We start from the raw sequence: 23946 nt of genomic DNA, 5'->3' as shown, positions 1-23946 counted from the left end.
ACAAACCTCAGGGATACAAGCCACAGAGAAAGTAATCAGACACTATCCAAACACCTTCAATTTTCCTTCCATGTTGTTATAAATGTGATCAGACTGACAAATGTCAACTTTCCTGCCAAAAGTAAATACATTTAGATAATTAATCCTATCTTGTAAGGTTATTGTACTTGAATCTGCATTGCATGTGCTGACCTAAGTGGCTTGTTTATTAGGCTGAAGCACACGAAGACAGTATCCATCTGTTCAAAGATAACCTCTATCCATGGATAGGGATTTGACGATCCCAGAGAGAGAGAGAGAGAGAGAGAATACATTATGTCCAGAATCCTTCAAAAAAACATGAAGCACTTGAAGACCAGTCCAAAAAGAAAAAAGGAACAAAGAGGTACTAACCCATCCTTGGGTCTCAGCATCTCTTGAATATCAAAGCTTTTGACCTTCAAATAATCTGGTCCTCCCCAAGGAGGAGAAAGAAACACCACATCTGCCTGTTCCAGGAGTCACTATATGAATTAAATAATACAAGTACATACATCTATTACAAGTTAAAAAGTAGAAATTAAAGAAATATTTGGCATAAGATTCAAGATGAACACTAAGGAGTCATAGTCTACAGCATACAAGCCCTCGATAACTTTCTCAGGAAGAAGCATAATGTAATTGATATATATGAAAGACGATTGAATAATATAAGATGCCTTTTACAATAAGACGGCCCCATATAAATAATCTGAAAGGGGGCACCTTAGTGACTTTTGATGAAGGGTTGAGATTATTAATATTAATATCATTATTATTATTATTGTCTTATTTTATTTATTGATATTTATTTAATTATTCCCTGTCTTCTCTCTTACCTAGCTATTATTATTTCTGTATGTAACATTGCTTTCCCTTTTAGAAATGCTTTGTCCTCAAATGAATCCTGGATAATTGTCTTCAATTGTGGAGAGTCAACTTGACTCTGGATCTGTTTTTAAATATTTGGGAGGTTTGTTAGTAATGAAAGTGTGAGATTTGTGAGTTCTTTTAGTGGGTGGTTTTGGCTTTCTAAACCATATAATTTGTATTTATCCCCTTTCCATTTAATTCCATAAGTTATTCTTGGAATTTTGTGGCATAGGTTCCCAATTGCATCAACCCTTTTGCTCCTAACACTATCTCCACAACCGTAACAATGAAATCCTTCATAGGGTATACAAAAAGGTATAGTTGTTGTGTGAGAATGACATTCATATAATTGTGTACTACCAGAGTCTACTAAGATCATGATAATTTAATTCCTTATGCTTCTCTTGAGTTTTAGTACACTTGGTTCCATTTTTCTTTTAATTGCTGCAAGATATCATGGGTTTCTCGTCTTGAATGCTCTAGTTTTTACCATTGCTCCTTAGATGTAATGTCCTCTTCTAATTTATTGGCCAAGGGAGGACGAAGTAGCCTATCCAGCCCCATAAGCTATAGTCAATGATAAAGGGCGAACCCATTATCCAATGCTTGCGGGGCAACATTGCGAAAATTGGGTAACTGGGGCAAAACTTGTGAAGGATGCCAGAATTGGGGCTAAGTGGAGGGAGACTTGTAACTCCTGACATTAACATAAAAAGAGGAGACCCCAAAGGAATCTATAAACAAGAAAGAGGAGAAATCATTTTCTCACCAAGGATTGAATTGGATATTTCTGTTTTATGAGCTGAGACTCTGAGGCTTTTAAGACCACTTTACCTTTAACTGGTTTTGATGGTGAAAGATTCTACCCTAGCCATTCCCTTTTTCTGTCTGGCATAAGTCTTCTAAAGGCAATCTCTCGTCTGCTTATTTGGCAAGCGAAAAGAGAGATTTTTCTGGGGACAAATTAGTGAAAAAATTTGCTGTGATATTTCTTCTTTTACCCCAAGTTTCCTGAGGCTAACGTCAAGGTCAGCAAGGTTCTGAGGAGCAGCAAAACATTATCAGAGACAACGAAGGTCCTCTAGGGCAGTGTCTGAGGCGCACTTTCCCTCCTAGAGCTATTTTAGGGCAGTGGTACAGCATCAAGGTTTTTCCTAAGGCAATGGATACCTCCTTAAGATTGCATGGATTAACGCAGGGCCTTTGATGGCCAGCCTGCGGCAGTACAGGTCTGATCTAAGGTAGTGGATCATCCAAACAACTCTCCAAGAAAACGGCTTTTCCCTAAGACAGCAGTTAGACCAGCACAGCAAGGTGCTAAAGATACTACTCAAACAGGGAGGATAATCTCGTATAGAAAAGGGTCTGTCACAAACCCTCCTTCGCAGCACAGTGAGTCTTTGGAAGCAGTGAATTTCAAACTGATAATTTCAACATAATATTAGGAAGCTTGGAAGACTTGCAGTTGACAAAACAGCGAGCTGTTGAGTTAAAGTAGTAACAGCAGAATTGAATTTAGATAGCTCTTGTTAAAATATTTAGCACAATTCTGTTACTAAATTATTAGGGTTGTAGAGCCCTAGGATTAACATTGTAATTTGATTTGTAATGCTGAACATTGCTTACTTGCTTACATCACTGTATTTCCACTATCATATTGTTGAATTGAAAGTGATTGTGAATTCTGGAGCAAATCGTGTCATATGTTATCAACCCTAAGGGCAAACATTTCCTAGGGATATTACATTAGATTAGTTGGGGTATACCTCAATATAGATGGTTGCACTTTTCCATTTTTCCTATAACTTCATTACACTCTTTTGATCCTTCTTTCCTACAAGTCTGAATAGTACATGTTATTGTTGCTAATGACACCTTCAATGAATTTTCATCCTCATCAAAGTCTAACAAGTCTTCTTTATCAGAAACCTCTACTTACTTCCCACCTATAATTTTGCAATAATATAAATGATTTGATACCCATTTATGACCCAAAGCCTACTTACTACATCTATGACAATTGTTTTCTTTCCCTTTTACCTCTTCCTTGAAGTTGCTACTAGAGCCGTCTATTTCTTTTTCAGCTTCATATCATATGATTTTTATCGCTGCATTTATGCCCAGATGATTTTTATTGCTGTAATCACCAAAATAGTCCTAATGGATGAATACTAGGCCACTGGTGCAAACATCTCATCATGAGAGAACTCTTTGGCCATGAATCTAGCCTTACACTTCTCCACACTCCCATCAGTTGCATGCTTAATATTATACACCCAATGTGAACCAACCACTAATTTTCAAACTCGTCTTGGCACAATTTCCCAGACATCATTCTGCATGATAGAGGAAAATTCCTCCACCATGGCATCTCACCATACCTGCTGAGAAGCTGCCTCCTTATAACAAAGAAGTCTCTGAGTTTCTCACCTCAATCATAAGTGTCATGTATCTTGTATATCTCTGTGGTTGTTTACTATGTCTGAATGTGGAGTTGGGGGCCCCAACTCTTTCCTGAGCCTCCCTAATCAATTGATCTACCCACCTAGCTCATCCTCTCCCTGCATCGGGTGTCACTGGCTATGTGGACCCTTCTAGCTCTACTCTCTCCTCCCAGACCTATGCTCTCTCCTCAACTGCGTGTTGGTCGATCTGCCCAACAACTGGATGTGATGAGGTCTGAGGAGTTGGTTGAGCCTCTTGCATGGGAGCTTACTGCTCCTCCTCCTGTGTTGCACCCTCCTCATGCTCTAAGGACTTCCTAAGAGGCCTTTCTTCTTTAAATCACACATCATGCCTGATCACTGTCTTTCTGAGTGCTGGAATATACATCTTGTACATGTTAGATGTGTCATTGTAGCCCACGAAAACATCCTTCTCTAATGTGGGCTCCAGCTTCTTTCGATTATCAGAGGACACATGGCAATAAGAAAAGTTTCCAAAGATCCAGAAGTGAGACACATCAGGTTTCTTGCCCGTGAAAGCCTCCTCTGTTATGAATAAAAAAAATCATAAAAATAGTAATTAAATAAATAATATCAAATAATAGTAAATTAAACAATTAATTAATTAATGACTTCATTAATTATGAAGGGGAAAAGGTCAAACAACGTGACCATTCACCTTCGTGGCCAGCCAATGCCGATATAGGCACACCACCACAAAGGCTTGTCATCACCATTCTTATTTCAATAATAATATAAAAGTACTTATTTACATATATCTACAAAGACTACACACATAAAAGATTCTTGTGCATTGATATCTCTGCTTCAATGGCATTAGAGCATTCGATCCTCTCGCCTAGTTGCACAAATTGTTCACTCTGTTGCATTGTTCATACTATTGTTCGATGTTTTGCTCCTTTCACAATGCCATCAATCTTCAACACCACCATTGTCCCCTACTCTGCCCAACAGCCACCATTGCCTCACTAAAATCATTGCAACAGAGCGTCACCTATACCATTCCATCTTTGTCGCCATAGCCCCAATAGACACCGTTCATCCGACAACTCCCAGTGAATTACTGTTGTCTCCTTTGGTGGTGTCATAGTCCTATCATCTTCGTTGTTCCCCCTAGCAACCAAACCATCTACTGTGTTTCGTTCCCTGCATTGTACCCGTAGTTGTCTACACCAGTGTTGAAGATATCGGTATCGGAAAAATATCGGTGAGGGCCCCGAAAACATCTTATCGGCAATATCGGTGAAAATATAAGCAAAATATAGGGAAACATAAAAAATCATTTTTTTCAAACTTTTAAACATATAAAGCAATAATGATATTTAGCCGACATTTTGCTGAGATTTTCAAAATGTCACGATATTTTCCAATCTGAAAATATCACGATATTTAGATCAGTGTTGAAATATCGGTATCGGCAAAATATCGGCGAGGGTCCAGAAAATATCTTATCGGCGAAAATATCGGCAAGCATAAAAAATCATTTTTTCGCCGATATGCCGATATTTTCAAAATATCGCGATATTTTGCCGATATTTTCCGATATTTGCCATCCTCCAGAAAATATCGCGATATTCTCTGGCGAACGTTTTGCCGAACGGCGCGATATGTCGAATATCCGATATTTTCACTATTTATCAAAAATTTATAAAATAATATTTGTGAAGACCATTATATAAAAGATCCACATAATAAAGGCTCTCTAATGACTTGCCGGGAAAGTTATATAAAATAAAATTATTATATATATAAAACTTTACTATATATATAACTTATTATATAGTTCAATTATATATAATATATATATATATAATTATATATATATATATATATATATATATATATATATGTTAAAAATAATTAAATTTAAATATAAAAATAAAAATAAAATAAAAAATAAAAAATTGGTTCCACCAAGAAAAAGGGAAAAATGGTAAATAATGAAGAATTACAAGCCGATATTAGCCATTGTAGAGACGACATCAATGGCGTGTGATATCGTCTTGGTAATTTAGAAAAAGTGCAAACAAAATTTAATGAAGGTCAAAAGAAGTTAACATTGATGATGGAAAAGATACTACAAAGAGACGACAAATTTGACGAAACCACCAAAAGAATTAACGACCATAACAAACGACTTAATCAATTAATGGAGAAGGTGGACATGCTTACAATTCAAACTTTTCAAGGCCCAGAATCCAGCCCGCAAAACAGAATAGTGCATGAACCTACTAATCTGGCTGAGATATGCTTTTCAGGTAGCCAATATTACACTAAATTTCCAGAAAAAGACTATCATTAAATTAAAAAAGGAGTTACCCAAGTACGATGATAAAGACCATAGAGGCACCATTGTTTGGGTTGATAAAATGGAAACCATTTTTAAAGCAAACCCACGCTTAGGTGAACATGAGGAAATCATGACAGCATCCAACAATTTGGAAGCAAAACCATATGATTGGTTCTTATGGTGGTCCGGAAAATGTGACGCTCGTTCTTTTCATTGGAAGAATTTTGTGGATGCCTTGGCAAAAAGGTTATAAACGAAGAAGATGATGATGATAATGAAATTGTCTTTCGAATTAATCACATCATGACGATTTGTTCGACGTTTTGAACCATCTAATGTGGTTCATCCTCAGGACAAAGGTGGAACAAATCAATCTTTCCAAATGATTAAATAGCAGAGATGCATCTAGGTCCATAGTTGGCTGTTATGAATTAGCTGTTAGGAATTAGTTAGGAACAAGCTGTTAGGAATTAGTTACTAGTAATTTACCTAAAAAAAAAAATTAAATTTATTATTTAATAATTTTTTTATTTTATTATATCTTTTAAAATAATGTCAAGTCAACGGAATTAGTTACTAGGAATTGGCCTCAAAAAAAAAAAATTTATATCTATATATATAATTAATTTAACTACTTAATAATTTTGTATTTTATTATATCTATTAAAATAATGTCAAGTTAAAACTAGAAATAAACTCGAAAAAAAAGAGAGAAGGGAATTGTTAGTAAAGAAATAGCCGTTAGTAATCACCTTAGTGATCACTTAATTTACTTGATTTTTTATGTTTAATACCAATTTTTTATATATCTATTTTTAATTAACATGAATTAAATTATATAAAATAATCGAAAGATTTGTCTATGACAAATTTGTTCATCTCAAGCAAAAAGGGTTTGTGAGCGAATGCACCCAAGAATGGAAAGTATTGGCTACACAACAGGGAGGATTTACTGATGAAAAACTACTTAAAATGTATAGATGTGGACTTAAAGACTATATTTGTGCAAAATTGAAATTGTACAAACCACAAACTATCAAAGAAGCTAGACATGTGGCAAGGATTATTGAACAAAAACATAAGTTCAACTTGCCATCATTCAAGGAAGACAAAAACCCTCGACAATACTCAAGTAAAATAGAGACAAACAAATGTAGATATTGTGGAGACAAATGGACGTCGGGACACTGATGCCTTAACAAGAATTTATACACTTATGAAGTTGAGATAGAGTTAGACACTTCAAGTAATAAGTCGGAGAAAAGGATAAAAAAAAAAAAATTGTCACAAGTGTGGAGAAAATTGGACAACAGGACATAAATGTGAAGACATGTCCCTATGCTACTATAAAATAGTAGATGGAAGGCAAGTTGAAGTACAAAAACTAGAGGAAGAAATCGTTATCGCACACAATGAAGATTCAAACCCTGAGGAACCATCACAAGAAGCATCATTAGCCGCAATTACAAGTGACCAGAAAACTCATGATGAAGATAGAAATTCTTCAAAAGATCAAGAACAGCAAGCGACTGCAAAATACATTCCACCACATCTTTGAAAGAAGAGAAACCAGTCTCCAAGAAGAAAGAACACTAAGCTTACTACACCACCAACAAACATGACAAGGAGATTACGCCCTAAAACAATAAATCTTAAAGGGATCATATGAGGCAGAAATGTCATTATACTTGTAGATTCTGGCAATACTCACAATTATATAAACATCGATCTTGTTAAACAACTTGATCTTTGTGTATGCTCAATCAAGGACCTAACCATGACTAGGCAAAAGTTCAAAGAGATAGGAGAATGTCTTAAGGTTTCAATCCAGATACAAGAACTAGAGCTACAGACAGATTTATTTCCCCTACCACCCAAAGAAATGGATATAGTGCTAGGTGCATAATGGTTAATACAGTTAGGAAGTTATACTACTAATCTTGAAGAATAGATCATGGATTTTAGTTGGCAAGGATGACACTATAAATTATATGGTGTTAATGCTCTCAACTTCAAGGAAGGTACAATTCATATGAGAACTTCATCAACTCAAAAGATATATATAAAGTCAAAGTAAAGGGATGTCATTCGATAGCAGCATGTTCAACTAGAGAAAACCCTTCTTGTTATGCTTTGAGGACAAAGCATCTCTAAAGGGGGTGGCACTGTTATGAAAAAATTCATAAAAATAGTAATTAAATAAATAATATCAAATAATAATAAATTAATTAATTAATGACTTCAGTAATTATGAAGGGGCAAGGTCAAACAATGTGACCATTCACCTTTGTGGCCAGACAATGCCTATATAGGCACACTGCCATGAAGCCTTGTAATCACCATTCCTATTTCAATAATAATGCAAAAGTAATTATTTACATATATTTACAAAGACTACACAAATAAAAGATTATTGTGCAATGGTTTCTCTGCTTCATCCTCTGGTGTTACTCTGTCCAACACATTGTGTGGACTCCTGTTCTACAAAAAGACTACAGTGTTGCATGCCTCTTACCAAAGAAACATAGGTAGCCCTTAGTCATGCTACATAGCCCTTATTGCTCCAACAATGCTCTGGTTCTTGTACTCAGCCACCCCATTATGCTGAGGGTTATGAGGTGTGGTGAGTTCTCTCTTGATGTCCTCCATGGCACATAAGTCACTGAAGTCGTTGATGTACTCCCCACCATTGTTTGACCTTAGCATCTTGATCTCCTGACCAATTTGGTTCTCCACCAAGGCTTTGAACTCCACAAAATTCAAGAAAACTTTGTCTTTTTTCTTCATGAAGAAGATACAAGTCTTTCTCGAGTGGTCATCAAGGAAGGTGACATAATATCAATATCCCATCAAGGATGGACAAGAAAATTGTCGCATATAACCGAATGTACCCGCTCCAAGATGTTCTTGGCCCTGTTGTCTCTGTTGGGAAAGGATGTCATGCCATACTTGCCAAGTGTGTAGCCCTTGCACATGTCATGTTGATCTATGTTGTACTGTGGCAGCCTTGTGGCAATCTGCCTTAGAATCTTCAGCACTCAATGGTGTAAGTGACCCATGCTCCTATGCCAAACCTCTCTAAGGTCACATCTATGTGCACGGATCTCTCTGCTACTCAAGGCCACGACTATCTCAAACTGTAACCTATAGAGGTTCTTCACTCTAACTCTAATCTGCTTACTTGCTTCAAAGTTGAAAGGCTTGAGAAAGGCCTTTCCTTTGTTGAAGATAACCACATAACCTTTGTTCTCCAAGGTTGAGACTGAAACAAGGTTTTTCTTCAACCCTGGGACATAGATGACATCTCTAAGGTAGAGAGGATTCCTAGACTCCCTCTCAAACTTGAAAGTATTCATGCCCTGTGCCAAGTATCTACCATCATCTCCCATCTCTATATGAAACTGCATGTCCTTCTCTGTCAATTGGCTGAAATAACCCTTGTTCCCAGTCATATGACAGGATGCTCCACAGTCAATATACAACACATTGTTGGCCACTGAGCTTACCATGCAATCTATGAGCAAAAACTCTTTCTCAAACTGAGAAGTGAATTCCTCCACCTTTGTTGATGCTGCCATGTGATCCTTCTTGGACATCTTCTTCCTGTTTGAGCACTGGTGTAGTAGTGTTTGTTGCCACACAATCTAGCAGGGCCCTAGGAGGGGAACCTACAAGACAACTACTAGACCAAGTGACAACAATGGAACAAAGACCCGCTTTCACCTCATTCAATGTCCCCTACTCTTTACAGACTTTCATCGATGGGAGGAGTCCCAGTGGGAGGGAAATCACTTAAAATCTAAGTAATCGGATTCATCCATATAGCCTGGCGAACTGGAATCCTGCGTGTCCGGTACGATTCGCCCAAAAAACGAATCCTAAACGAATCCTTATTTTTTCCAGCGTGTCACGATTCCAAGATTCGTGTCCCAGAAAAGCAACTGCCATGGGGTTAAAAAAGGCTGCATTTCTTCATTTCATTCACGTTGTTTATCATTTGGGTTGCATTGTTTGAGTTATTTGCAAGGAGAGAAGGGTTTGGAACAAGGAGCTAAGGGAGTGGAGCGTTCGGCAAGGAGATTCAAGCAACAGGTAAGTGCATTTCAGCTCCATTTTTTTGCATTTCTTATTCTATTACAGCAGTTTGTATATGATTTTTTGTTTACAAATTTGTGCATGTTTTGTTCATTTCTTTTACAGTATTCATGGCTTAATCAAAGGCAGTAGTTAGGGGGCAAAGGAAGGGCAAGAATGTCTCCATTGGAGATGCCCCTCCTCCCCCAATATCATCAGAGTCTGCTGCAAGTAATGTTGATGGAAGAGGAGGACCTAGAGACAACATTGATAAATATCCATTGTGGAGATATGTCACAAGAGAGAATGGGACAAGCACCAAGGGGAAGGGAGGAGGCAATGTGCAATGGAGATGCAACTTTTGTCACATTGCTTTCAAAAGCACATATTTCCGTGTGAAAGCACTTTTGTTGGCTTTACTGGGTTGTGAGATTGGAGCTTGTAAAGTTGTTTCTTTACAAAAGAGAAAAGAATTGGAAAAGGATTCCACTGTTGGTATGGAAAATGTGGCTTCAAAATCAAGAAAACCCAAGAATGAAGACCCCCTTTCATTTTTGAGGAAAGCCACCACCAAATTTCCATTTGAGAGTTCTACTTCTATTGGGGGACAAGCAGCAAAAAGAAGAGCAATTGCACTTGGTCCAATGGACAAGATTTTCCAAAAAGAGAGACGGGAAGAGCTTGATCTCACGATTGCCTTCTTCTTCTATCAAAACTTCATATCATTTAATGTTGCATGCTCACCTCTATTTATTGAGATGTGCCGAGCTCTAACTCAAGGGGCTCCAGCAGGGTATGTGCCTCCTAGGTCAGAGACGCTGAGAACCATATTGTTGACGAAGGCAAAAAAAGAGGTGCAAAAAATGCTTGAGCCTATTGTAGCATCATGGCCAACATCTAGGGTTAGCATTGTTTCTAATGGATGGATAGATCCAGCACGACACCCAATCATCAACTTCATGGTGTCTTCCTTGACTGGTCCAGTAACCAGTTTTCATGATAGAAATGGATACACTTGGAGAATACAAGGATGCACAATTTATTGGTGAGTTATTTATTAAAGTTATTGAAGATGTAGGTGTTGATTCTTGTGTGCAAATCATTACAGATAATGCACCTGTTTGCAAGGCTGATAGCATGATTGTGGAAGCTAAATATCCACAAGTGTTTTGGACACCTTGCATTGTCCATTCATTGAACTTAGCACTGAAATCCATTGCTTCTGATGTGCTTTGGATTGGAAGCATTATTGAGGATGCAAGACATATCCGTAACTTAGTGCAAAATCATACAAATGCCCTCACTATCTACAAGGAGTACACCAATCTATCATTGTTAAAGATTGTTGATACACAGTTTGCCTCTTCATTCATGATGTTGAAGAGGTTGAGAGAGGTCAAGACCGCTCTTGGGTCCATGGTTATTTATGAGTTTTGGTCTTTTTGGAGAAAGACAGATTAGGTAGCCTCTAAAAGAGTGAAGGACAGTGCTAGAAGATGCTTGGTGGGAGAGAGTAGATCTAATTATTCGGATCATGGACCCTATCATTTCTTTGCTTCGATTTGCAGATACAGACAAACCCATCCTAGGAGAGGTTTATGAGGGATGGGATTCCATGATTGAGTCTGTGAGGAGCATTATTCTACAGAGTAAGTGCCCCGAGTATGAGACATCACCAGAGGCCTTCTATGATACTATACAGAATATTCTTGTCAGCAGATGGGACAAGAATTGTACACCTTTACATTGTTTAGCTCACTCATTGAACCCCAAATACTACAGCCATGAGTGGCTGAATGGTGGACCTTCCCGCAGATTCCCTCCTCACATGGATGGTGAAATCTCACAAGGGAGTAAAGAGGAATTCAGGCAGATTTTTCAGGATAGTGCATTGCTTGATGAGGTGGAGGATGCCTTTGCAGAGTTTTCCACTGGCAGTGGTTGATTTGGAGGTTATGATATGATTAGAGACATGGGGGCTAAGAAGCCCTATTCTTGGTGGGAAAATCATGGGGCAACAAGCCCTCCTCTTCAGCAGTTAGCCATGAGGCTCCTCTCTCAGGTGACTTCATCCTCTTGTTGCGAGAGGAATTGGAGCACATATGGGAATTTGTATAGTGTGAAGAAAAGCAGGCTTGAGCAGTCCAAGGCAGAGACAATGGTGTATGTGCACACCAACCTTCGTCTTATTTACAGGCAAAGGGAAGAGTGGTTGAGGGGAAAGACAAAGATGTGGGATGTCTTTCCTGATGATATGGGTCTGGACACCAGTGTTGAGTTGGCATTGGCAAACATGGATCTCAATGATCCAGTGCTAGAGCCTGTTAGATTTGATGACTTAGAGGGGTCATCCTCCACAGCAGCAGACGCAGAGGCGACTATGGATACAGGGGAGGAGGAGGATGCAGAGGAGAGCAGTGGGGACCATGATGATGAGGACATTGATGCTGATGATGAGGATTGATGCCTTGAGGCTTGTATACCTGTAGTTGTTTTATATTTTCTATTTCTATTTGCCATTGGCATTGCACCAACACTACCTATGTAACACATTTTGATTTGATGACTTAATTAGAAAACTACAATTGTTAGTGTGTTTATCTTACTATCTTGTAGTTGTAAGTTGTCTTTCAGTTATGAATTATGAATCATGATTTATGTGACCACTGACATGTATTTGAATTTTGTATGTACTATGCATGCTATAGATGAAGATCTATGTTTGAAATCAATAAATTTGTATCATTAATTAAAATTTGTGTAAGAAATATCTATATATTATATATATATATATATATATATATATATATATATATATATATATATATATATATAAAATAATATATAACAAATACTACGTGTCCTGTTCCGGGGGGTCAACGTGTCCGAATCCGATACTACGAATCCTGAATCCACGTGTCAGGTGACTTAGCTTAAAATGGATATGTTGATAGCTATGATTGAAGTGATTTCACAAAGCCCATTCAAGGAGAGACACAAGAAAGGTTTAATGCTTCAAAGAAGTTAATTCTCTCTCCAAGAAAGACCTTGGGTAAGAAGATCGAGACCTAGGGTTTGAGGTTAGCAATGATAATAGATATACCTAAGGTCAAGACTCCTAAAGATGAGGTAGGACCTTTCAAAGGAGCTCTATGTAGTGATTTGACACTTCTTAAAGGTTCTTCGCTCTCTTTGAAAGACCTAAGAAAGGCTTGCACTATATCTAGGGTTTTATGAATAAGCATGGGAAGAAATGCTTACAAAGCGCTCACTAGGTCAAGGCAAGGGAGGAGAAAGGGTCTTTTATGATCTATTCCACTGAATACAAAGCTCATACAAACCTCAAGAAAGCAACCTAACCAAGGAAATACAAGTTAGGTTTCCCTTCTAGGGCACACCTAGGGCACAGGGATTTATGGATAAATAACCGTGAGAAATCAGCCAAAACTGGAGATCCTCTAGATAAGACCTCAAAGACGAGTTATGTCTAAACAAAATCCAAAAATTCCTCCTCTAAAGGACCTTTCCCTATGCCCTAGTTAGTCGTCCTAAGAAAGAGGTGCTGAAAATTTAAAGGAGAGAAAAGGAGGAGAAAGGAAGAATTGATCACCAAAATTCTTGGACCAGTGCCTAATTCATTGGGCTATGGAGTCTAAGATGATTCAAAATTGGCCAAAGCCATATTTAAGGGCTAAAGCTTGATGCCCTGACAACCAGTCTTTAACATTTACCCACCCAAGATTTATGGAGTTTCATGGAAGAAAAACGAAAGCTCATCCACTAGGAACATTCATCAATTGTAATGCAATGAGTAACATATGCAATTGCCAACAAAATAATCCATATCCATCCACAAATCATGAAGTAGGTCCAAAGAAGATCGAAATTTTAGTTCCAAATATCAAAATGCATCAAAGAATCTCCACTAGCATCCAAGAGAAAAAGTGTGAAGTATTTTACAAGAGAAGAATCCAAGAGATGATGATGATTTCTCACAAATGCGACTCGTTTCTATTTATATGAGTCTTTCTAAATCGAATTAGCCTAATGAGCCACCAAAATTATAAAATAATGTGCTAGAAACAAGTCTTGGTCACAAGTCGACCAAGTAGCTATCACAAGCTATTAAAAAGCCAACCATAAGCAACCTAAATTGATGATGTCATGATGTAGCAGCGTCGTTGGAGGGCCTCGTTGAGTCCTCCAAGTGACATGATGAGAAGGAAGACTCCAATAAAGATGAATTATGGGATGACCCCTAATTTTCCATGTAAGTCATCATGTGAGGCCCCAAAGTGAATTTGGGGCACTTTTGTTGGTCTCATGGATCTCCAAATGAAATAATAGTTTGTACAATGCTCCAAATGAGGACTCTAATGATAATGCATGCCCTCCCATGCCTCGAGGTTGATACGAACCTCCTTTGGGCCTTGGGTCAGTGGCCCTGATCGTGCTACGCTAAATGGGTGACGCTAGTCCAAGCATTAGAGAAAATTTCAGCCTGAAAGTGGCCTCCTAAGGAATAATAATAAATTAATAGGAAAATAATAAAATAAGAGATGAATTTTGGAGGGAAAAGAAGAAAACTATTTTCTTATTGTATTTTTGACTTATCTCCTTATAGCTTTACTCAACTCTCAAGTGTAGACACTCGTTAGATGTAGAATTAAATTCCGCATCCAACGAGTACCCATTATGCATACTTTTGAAACGAAATACATTGACAAAAATCGAACATACATTAAAAAAACATGTTCAACACGTTTTTTTAATGTATCTTCGATTTTTATCAATGTGAGTCATCTCAAAAGTATGCATAATGGGTACTCGTTTGATGCAGAATTTAATTTCGCATCTAATGAGTGTCTACACTTGAAAGTTGAGTAAAGTTATAAGGAGATAAGCGAAAAATACATTTAAACAAAGTAGTTTTTTTAATCTTCCCTCCAAAATATTTACATGTACCTCTTTTTAAATTTAAAGGATTCTGATTGGTTTACATATTATGTACGTGAAAATTGCATCGACACTTTTAGGTTAAAATTTCCTCTAATGTGCATCATCTCGCGAATAATGTGGAGAAATGAACAAACCGTTGAAAGTACTCGGGGTGCCCACGGCATGAAATGATACTCTAACATGTGATGGAGTCCCATCTCTCTCAACAAATCCCCTATAAATGTCAATATGATCCTCCAGTGGTCATGGGCCCCCATTAAGTTGCCCAGCCCATGATAAAACCACCTACCAATTTCATATAAGATCAATCGGCTTCCTCACCATTAGGTACAATAGTTCATTAGTGCATCTAAGCGAACCAAGCTTGTTAGTCAAGGACACAAATGAGACTTCATAATGGGCTTCCCTTCCAAATTTGGGGCTTTATGCATGTAATAATGTTACTTCCCTAGGTAGGAATGGCTAATAAACAACCCTATTAGGTGTTCCCATCCCCTAAGGGGAAAGACATGTCCAAGGTACATCCTTCAATGGATAGGGGTCATGTGAATAACAATGAGGTGGATAGGGACACAGGGGTCTCAAAGCCAAATGCCATGGATTAAAGGGTTGTAATGATGATGGATGTCCACATATTTAGGTGTATTGATGTAGGAGGGAGCAATTGTGGAGACATAAGATACCTTGGCCTTTGTTTCTCCACCCTTCTTCATTTGCCTTTTGCCTTCTTTTTCTTTCTTTGTATTACTACTTGAGGGTCCAGGGAATGAGAGCATGTTGTGAATGGTATAAGCAGTTATTCCCCACTTAAAGTGGGGTGGTTCATTGCCCGCCAAGGGTTGTGACATGCATGGGTTCCTTAATAATGTGGGGTCACTCATGGGGCCCTATGAACCAAGGTCATGGCCATTGAAGGGGTAGTGCTCATGTTTGGCTTTTGCCCACATACTAATATAATGTCCCAACCAATTTTTGCATTTTGTAATATTATTTTCTTTTGTTTCTTGCTTTTGGCCATGATATGCTTTTGACATTTTTTTAGCTGCATCAACCTTCGGGGCAACATTTCCAACCCTGACCCAAACATGTGGACAAGGGGAGGGGGTGTACCAGAGCCTTGTTGACCTAGTGGTCATGTGGACCTAGAGAGGGAAAATGATGAAATAAGGCTTGTAATGTGCGGAGAGGAGTGAAAAATGTGAAACGGGAAAACAAGACCGCGCTACCAAAATCAGGGTTTCCCAAGTAGTGCCCTTCGTGAAGCTATAAGTCAATAAAGGAGATCCCACAAGACTAGGATTGAGGATTAAAACCCCAATTAAGGTCAATGAATTGAAGGAAGGGCACTACAAAGTATTCTAAAAAATAATAGCAGAGGAAAATAAATTCACAAAGCCATAAGCACACAACAAAACAATACACCAAAAATTACCTAGGAAACCCCAACAAGGGAAAACTTGCTAACTTGTGTGTTTTTATTATCCTGCTCAGCGATGATCTCAAATAATTATTAAAAATCAGAGGGAAAATTTTCCCTTCAATTCGTTGACCCTCAACACACTAATCTACGCACTCTTATCCAACTTAGCCTCCCTGTCTTCGCAACTATTACAGGCTAACTTGACCCTCCTTGTCTGCATAGTTGTCACAAGCTAACTCGGCCCACATCCCTTCCCAATCCAGCAATTTCTCTCTGCCCAAGATACTCTAGACAAATACTTACCATTCTTCTGAGACTGAATTCAAGGCCAACATCACCATCTTTGTAGGTTGAGGTGATGATCCTACAACTGCCAACTGATCTCAGAGTTCCTGAAGCTTCGATAGGAACAGATCAATGTGTTCCCCTTTCTGCATCCTTACAAGTCTCATTTTCTCCTCCAAGTACATCTTTCGTTGCTTGGAAGATCCCTGATACAACGTAGCCAAGGCATCCCACATCTCTTTGGTCATCCCTTTGCCAGCAATGTGACATACAATGTGATCCCTCACTCTGTCAAGGATCAACCGCTTGGCCTTCGCCATTTTAGCCTTGTACTTCTTGAGTGGATCTACATCTGCAGGTTCAGCGACCACACTATCGACATTGTGAAAATTTGGAATCCCTGAATCACTACTACAACAATTGATTATATTTCTCCTACTGAATCAAGTTATTTAGAGTATTATACGATAAACATTGAAATAAATACAAGTGCAACCTTCACAACTTAAATAATACGCGGAAACAAGAACTGAGCAAGAAATAAATAGGACACACAAGTGACACCGTTGTTTTTGGACAAAAGTCCCCAGAAAAACCCAATGCGAGAAAACCGGTGTAGCAGTTGAGGGTTTGTATTTTTATGCAATAGTTTCTAAATACAATCTTTGGATGCCTTACTAACCATCTGCTACAAAGATCTGACTAGCGGAGAAATTAGTGAGAAATACCTCACACTATCACTGGAGATCCGACACTGATCCAGCCATTGAATGGCAGGCCTCACACTGCCTCTGCGCAGCTTCTATGCAATCACTACGCTGCTCTGAGTCACAGTTGATGGTGACTGCATCACTCCTTCCGGCTAATCAATTTGTTGGCTGGATGCTCAATCCTTTGGCGCTCTGGTCTCACACCCCGGCTCCTGACACTAGATCTAATTTGCTCCTCAGCAAAAACTGCAATCTCCTCTCAGGCTCTGCACTGCCTCAGCTTGGTTCTACGCTGGCCAACGTGGCTCCGCGTTGCCTCTTCTAGATCTCTCTCTGCCTCCTCTACAATGTATCCTCGGATTAGGAAACTCTCCAACCGGAAAACTATCCCTATCCCTCACTGCAAGAAATCTCTTTGATGACCTCTCCAACTGTTGCGTTGCTCTCTTGAGAAAATCGATCGTTGATCTCTCACCTGATGTGTTTTCCAAATGCCCATCAAGCCTCTTCTTATAATCCTCTCGTTGATCAGTCAATGGCCTAGATTAGATTCTAATCAATGGCTCAGATCATTTTGGCTTGATCCTCGTCTTCTTCTAGAAGTTTCACCCACAGTTTAATTAATACCCTTTAATTGTTTTAATTTCCTAAGTTTAGACTTAGGCATCCATTAAAAATAATTAATTATTTTAATAAAACAATCTCTGGGTGGATTTCCCAAAACGATTTCTGGGTATTCTAGAATACATGTGTCCTTGCCTCCCTACAAATTTTGAGGCTTAGAGCACATCTGATGCTACCAGAAATCAATAATTGTTACAAGCTAACTCGACCCTGGAAAAAGATATATGTTGGCTAAAGAATTCCTTGAAGCTATTTGGCCTCTCTTTCTTCCCTAGTGCGTTGATCTGGAAACACTTCTTCGCCAAACTAAACACACAAGCCTCTAGTGTGTAATCATGGTCTAATTTTGTACCCTTCCTATCCTTATAAAGTCGACTTGGCCTTCCATCTTCCACAAACATCTAAGATTAAAACTCAATCGATGGTTGAGATCAATTCTATTTTTGAAACTGAGCCTTAGCTTCATTTGTGGGTACCTCTACCACATTTAGTGCACTTCTAGATTTAGCAAAACCCCTGTTAATTTTAGATAACAATTGTATGTTCTATGCTTGCAACAGTTACTTAGATGTCCTTTCATAAGCCTAATGATAATTTCCACTTAATTTCCAATAGTAATCACATTAACAATTCACATTGAAAGTAATTGTAGATAGAACATGAACAATAAAATGCAGAAGACAAGCCAAGACAAGAGAACACAAGAATTTGGCTCAAGCCAAGGAAAAAACCCCAAGATGGGGAAACCTTTGATCAATTATTCTTAATAAATATCAAATATTCAGCAAAGAGAGAATCCAATAATGTACAATGATGAAGTCAAAGTCAAAGTTGACTTGACAAAAAATGATCCAAAACATTGTCCAAAACAAGCCTATCAAAACAACAATATTCTGCGTCCATTCAACAGTAGTCAAACAACCCTAACCCAAAACTCAACGGCGGTCAATGCAACAGTAAACAGTCCACTTGGAGCTCGACCAAACCCACTCAAATTCGGTCTTCCTTGCTAGTCAAAGTCATCCCAAAACAGTGAACAAATCAACATTCAAATTCGGTCAACCTGAAGTCAACCCTACGGTAAAATAGGCTTGTGGTCAATGCAGGTTAAACAGCCCAGAATTCCTCAGTTTTTGTGCCAGTGGTTGACCACTCCGTGTCAAAGACCCTCTACCAATACACCCATTTTTTCGCAAAAGGGATTTCATTATTCAGATCATGCAAGATTCATCATCAATCTTTAGTTTGTTAGAATTGTAAACCCATTATGCAAGTTTATAATGCAAATGATCCTAGTAAGACCGCCTATGTATGTAACAACCTAGGTAAGTCTACCGTTTTGATGATGATTTCTATCCTATGAGGTTTTTATAGAGTTTCTAAACACGGATGATCGGCGGAGTTTTTCCCTCCAACCTCACCCCAAATCTAAATATCAAATGTTCAGCAGAGAAAGAATCCAATAATGTACAATGATGAAGTCAAAGTCAAATTTGACTTGACAAAAAATGATCCAAAACATTGTCAAAAACAAGCCTGTCATAACAACAATATTCTGCTTCCATTCAACAGCAATCAAACAACCCTAACCCGAAAGTCAACGGTGGTCAACGTAGCAGCAAACAGTCCACTTGGAGCTCGGTCAAACCCACTCAAATTCGGCCTTCCTTGCTAGTCAAATTCATCCCAAAACAGTCAACAAATCAACATTCAAATTCAGTCAACCTGAAGTCAACCCTATGGTTAAATAGGCTTGTGGTCAATGCAGGTTAAACAGCCCAGAATTCCTCGGTTTTTGTGTCATTTGTTGATTGCTCCGTGTCAACGACCCTCTAGCAGTACACCCATTTTTTTGCAAAAGGGATTTCATTATTCAGATCATGCAAGATTCATCATCAGTCTTCAGTTTGTTAGAATTGTAAACCCATTCTGCAAGTTTATAATGCAAATGATCCTAGTAAGACCGCCTATGTATGCAATAACCTAAGTAAGCCTACCGTTTCGATGACGATTTCTATCCTAGGAGGTTTTTTGTCTCATCGATTCATGTGAGTTTCTAAACACAGATGATCGGCAGAGTTTTTCCCTCCAACCTCACCCTAAAGCTAGGGTGGATTTTGACGTGTCAAGATCTTAAGTAAGTCCTAGTGTTCTAGTCAAGTTTTTTGTAAAGTGATTTGAGAATAATTTTAACTAATTGGTTAAATTATTTTATTACAAATCACTTGGTCTACTAGATCATATTTGAGTCGCAGAATTGGGTAAATAATTGAGGGTCTATAACGAATAGGGTTTCCCCCTTCATGCATTAAATTGTAATATCTTGATGTAAAAAATATTTTGGTGCATGGTCCCTCATATTTAGACACCATGGCTAAAATATTAGGGCGTTGGAAAAATTATTAATCCTTTCACGAGTTGATTAATTAAATTTTCTGGCAAAAAATAAATGAAAATCTGAAGCCAAAAATTTAATTAATTTTGTGTCCTAAGAAAAATTAATTCTTCAAAAGCTAAAATTCGTGGGTCCCAGAGAAATTAATTTTTGGAGGTCCCCGGCCAAGGGAATATTGAAAATTTCAAGAGATTTTGGACCCTTGGGCCTTGGTAGTTAAATCAAAGTCAATTTTTTGAAGAAATCAACTCAAAATAATTAATTTTTAGTTGATTAAAATTCAATTTAATTAAAAATTCAAATTTCCTCCAAAAATAAAATAATTTCCATGGAGGATATTAAAAGATAATTAAATATTTTTTAACGATCAAGATTTCTTTGACAGGGATCAAGCCAACTAGCTGTTGGAGAATTAATTTATAAATTAGAGTTCATTTGTCATTTGAAAGGATCCAATCTTTTAGATCGTGTACTAGCTCTCGAAGCTCTCTTGTAATATTTCTGGAATAATCACAACACAAATTCTTTGGGATTTTATTGATCCCAATGTCCCTCTCCGGTATTTTATGGTAATATTGTTTTTAATATTCTCCTGAATATTATTTATAAATTGTTGATTAATAGCTCTCGTGGAATAATCTATTGCACGGGTATCTTGCTTAGTTTATTGGATCTAAGGTAGCAATTTTAATTTGATTGAATTAGCAGTTATCTCTAATTCTTGAAGATTATATTGTTATTTTATATCTCTATCAATATGACAATTTGATCTAATGTTTGCAGAAATCATTCATACTTACAAATTTGGGCGTTTGGGGAAGTAAGTATCAGTAAGTATCTCTCTATGTTGCATAACTTTGAGTTCCTTTGATTTTGATTGGTATTTCTTAATAATACACTGATATATAGTGACTGTGAGGTCTGATATTTTTGTTTCTTAAGTTCAAATTAGATTTCAGATCTTGGTCTCATTACATTTCTTCTCGAATCACTCAGTCAATGTGCTTACAATAGTTGAAGGTTTCACTTTCTCTCATTTGTTATATATAGGCACTCATAAATCCAAGAGAAAAATGGTAATTGGTTGATAACTCCTACAATTATTATGCTTATCCTGGTCATTTGGCTTTATCTTTATCATCACTATAATCTTTTAAGTGGCAATACTTTTCCATTATCCCTGTTGCAGGTCATCATCTTTACAGCTCATACTAACATCTCTTTGTAGCACTGTTATTTTGTAGCCTAATATAATTTCTTGGCAAGTACTTTGATTTACCATTGAGCATTATTGTATAAAGGAACAGGTCTATGTTGTGGTTTGCCTAATCAAACTTAACTGAATCTATCTTAATATTTGCTCATATTATTAACACTTGCCTTAATTAATAACCAAGTTACATTAATAACAAGTTGTCTTGCTCTAGATCTCCTAGACCCTATTATTCCAAGAGGTCTCCCATCATCAATCCACCTGCAGGAACTACACCCCTTGACTTAGTTAAAAGAGGGTCTAAACAAAGTGAGTAGGGATTAGAGTGACAGCCCCTACTCTGAGCTTGCGCCTTACATGTACACTTTGGGTGACAACACCAGTCAATGCGGCTTGCCCAAACAAAATTATTCCTCCAAAAATCACAGTCAAAAGGTCAAAATATCCATCTGGCTTTGCTTCATGTCATACTGCTTTCATACCATATTTCTAGAAGGACATTACATCCTTCTATATGATCTGCTTGGAAGTCATTCACAGATCTTCCCTTTGACAATCCTACATAAGCCCAACCAGATGTTGGTTCAAAAATAATCACTAATCACTTCAAATCATATTTACCTTTGTGATGATATTTCACCATGACATCTTCCTGTAAGTATCAGCATCCCACATGCAGATTGACACATCTCCCACAGATGTTCAATGTCAAGGGTATCTATCTTTTTCCGACTTCCATCAGAGCCTTTACATCCTTTCGGGAGATCTTCTAGTCAAATCTTCTTAGATTTCAGATGTTGAATGCCTTCTACCTTCGTTGCATATTATCAAGATCTCTTCCTACCTTTTCACACACTTCATTCCCAGGGACTTCCAATCAGTGTTCCTTGGACCTCAATCGTAGTCAACCAACTTTTCATATGAGGATATATTATGTTGATTTCATCTAGTGCAACTCATGCCTTTCGACATTCTTTCATTGGAGGAGACTCCTTTCCTTTGATCACGCTTCTCAAAATAGTAGTGATCCTTGTTACCTGCAACCACACGACAGGGCTTTATAATATTATATACAAGAATACATGCCTCATTTTACCTTTAGGTCATCTAGGCTTCTTTCAGCAACTTCCTTGATTGAAAAGATTTTCAACCCCTTGACCTGCTTCATCTCTCATCTCATCATACCATTATCCCATGAACTCCACAAGTTGATTTCATCTAGTGTGACTCATGCCTTCCGACATTCTTTCATAGGAGGAGATATCTTTCCTTTGATCATGCTTCTCAAAATAGAAGTAGTGATCCTTGTTACCTGCAACCACACGGCATGACTTTATAATATTATATACAAGAATACATACCTCATTTTACCTTTAGGTCATCTAGGCTTGTTTCAGCAACTTCCTTGATTGAAAAGATCTTCAACCCTTTCATCTGCTTCATCTCTCATGTCATCATACCATCATCCCATGAACTCCACAAGTGGGAGTTCCTAATGAAACTTTTGCTTCCTCTCTTGATCGGTGAATCCTCCAATGAGGATTCCTTCTAGCATATCCTTTTTCAACAGATGTTTCCCTTTTCAAATGATGTATGATGAGACTTGTCCTGGATGACTTCTTCCTTTGATCTTCCAATGAGGTCACCAAGAGTTATATCTTCCAAAGTTAACTACCATAGATTTTGTTCCAACGATCCTTCATGTTTCCCTATGGTGATGTCCCAAGCTCTTTCTTCTAATGCTTCTCTTCCTTGGACTTCCTTCTTTCAGCAAATGTTTGAGTCCTTAACCTTCAACACTTTTGCCTTCAATTTGTCATCTTATATCTTGCATAGAAATCACAAGTTATTGAATGAGGTAACTTTCTTATCCCATGGATATTTGTTACCTTGATTATAATGATGATTATCTTCTTTCCTACATCTTGAAGATGAGATCTTATGAAGAAATCCTTCATCCTTTGATATCTTTACTTTTGTGTAGATCAGACGTGACCTTCTTTATCATACCTTGAGAGAATGACTTTATCACATGCATCTCTTTAATGTCTCCAATATTGCTATATGAGGGGATCTTTCATAAGTATCCCTTTCCATGAATTCAAAGGAGAGCTTTGGATATGTTCAATGACTTCAACTTCTTAGAGGACTATGTCTATCCTCCCTTTTCATGCAAGGAATTTTGATGACCCAACCAGCTTATAGATCTCCTTACAAACACGAAGTCATTTTATCAAATTGATTAAAGAATGAAAGATACTTACTTGACAACTAAAGATGAAATCTTTACCTTCATCACTTTGATGATGGTTGAAGAAGATGTATTAATGCTCCCTCTTGGATGATCTTCTTACAAATGAAAAAGCCTTCTTTAATAGATAAGGTTGCTTCTTTTGATGAGGATGATTTGTTGCTTCCTTTGATGAACTTCTTCAAGGGCGAGGAGAGAATCCTTGCTTGCTTTATAACCATGAAAATGATGACAATGCCTTCTCGCCTTCAATACACTTCAACTTCTCTTGTAGTATAGATCAGAAATGATTCTAGGGTTTCAACTTTTGCCAAGATGATGTGATCTTCATCTTTAAAATTCCTTACAACTTATCTTGCCTTGTAGACA

At 37.7% G+C, this 23946-nt stretch overlaps 1 protein-coding gene across 5 annotated transcripts in view; it reads right to left on the bottom strand.

Moving 5' to 3' along the window:
- LOC149244118 (uncharacterized) overlaps nucleotides 1–23946 on the bottom strand; it is a 336741-nt gene that overhangs the window by 51836 nt on the left and 260959 nt on the right. For 4 of the 5 annotated variants that reach the window (XM_089374743.1, XM_089374746.1, XM_089374744.1 and 1 more), the window contains one exon: nucleotides 394–488. In XM_089374743.1, the coding sequence (XP_089230869.1) occupies nucleotides 394–488 (95 nt within the window). Of the gene's footprint in view, nucleotides 1–217; nucleotides 257–393; nucleotides 489–23946 lie in introns of those variants that run through there. The other variant, XM_089374745.1, reaches the window with a different exon arrangement.

This window comes from Pinus tabuliformis, chromosome 8, assembly GCF_031772625.1.
Source record: "Pinus tabuliformis cultivar Carrire ecotype Pingquan chromosome 8, CPIR1, whole genome shotgun sequence".
NCBI classification, from domain to species: Eukaryota; Viridiplantae; Streptophyta; class Pinopsida; order Pinales; family Pinaceae; genus Pinus; species Pinus tabuliformis.
This window is presented reverse-complemented; position numbering and strand designations above follow the sequence as displayed.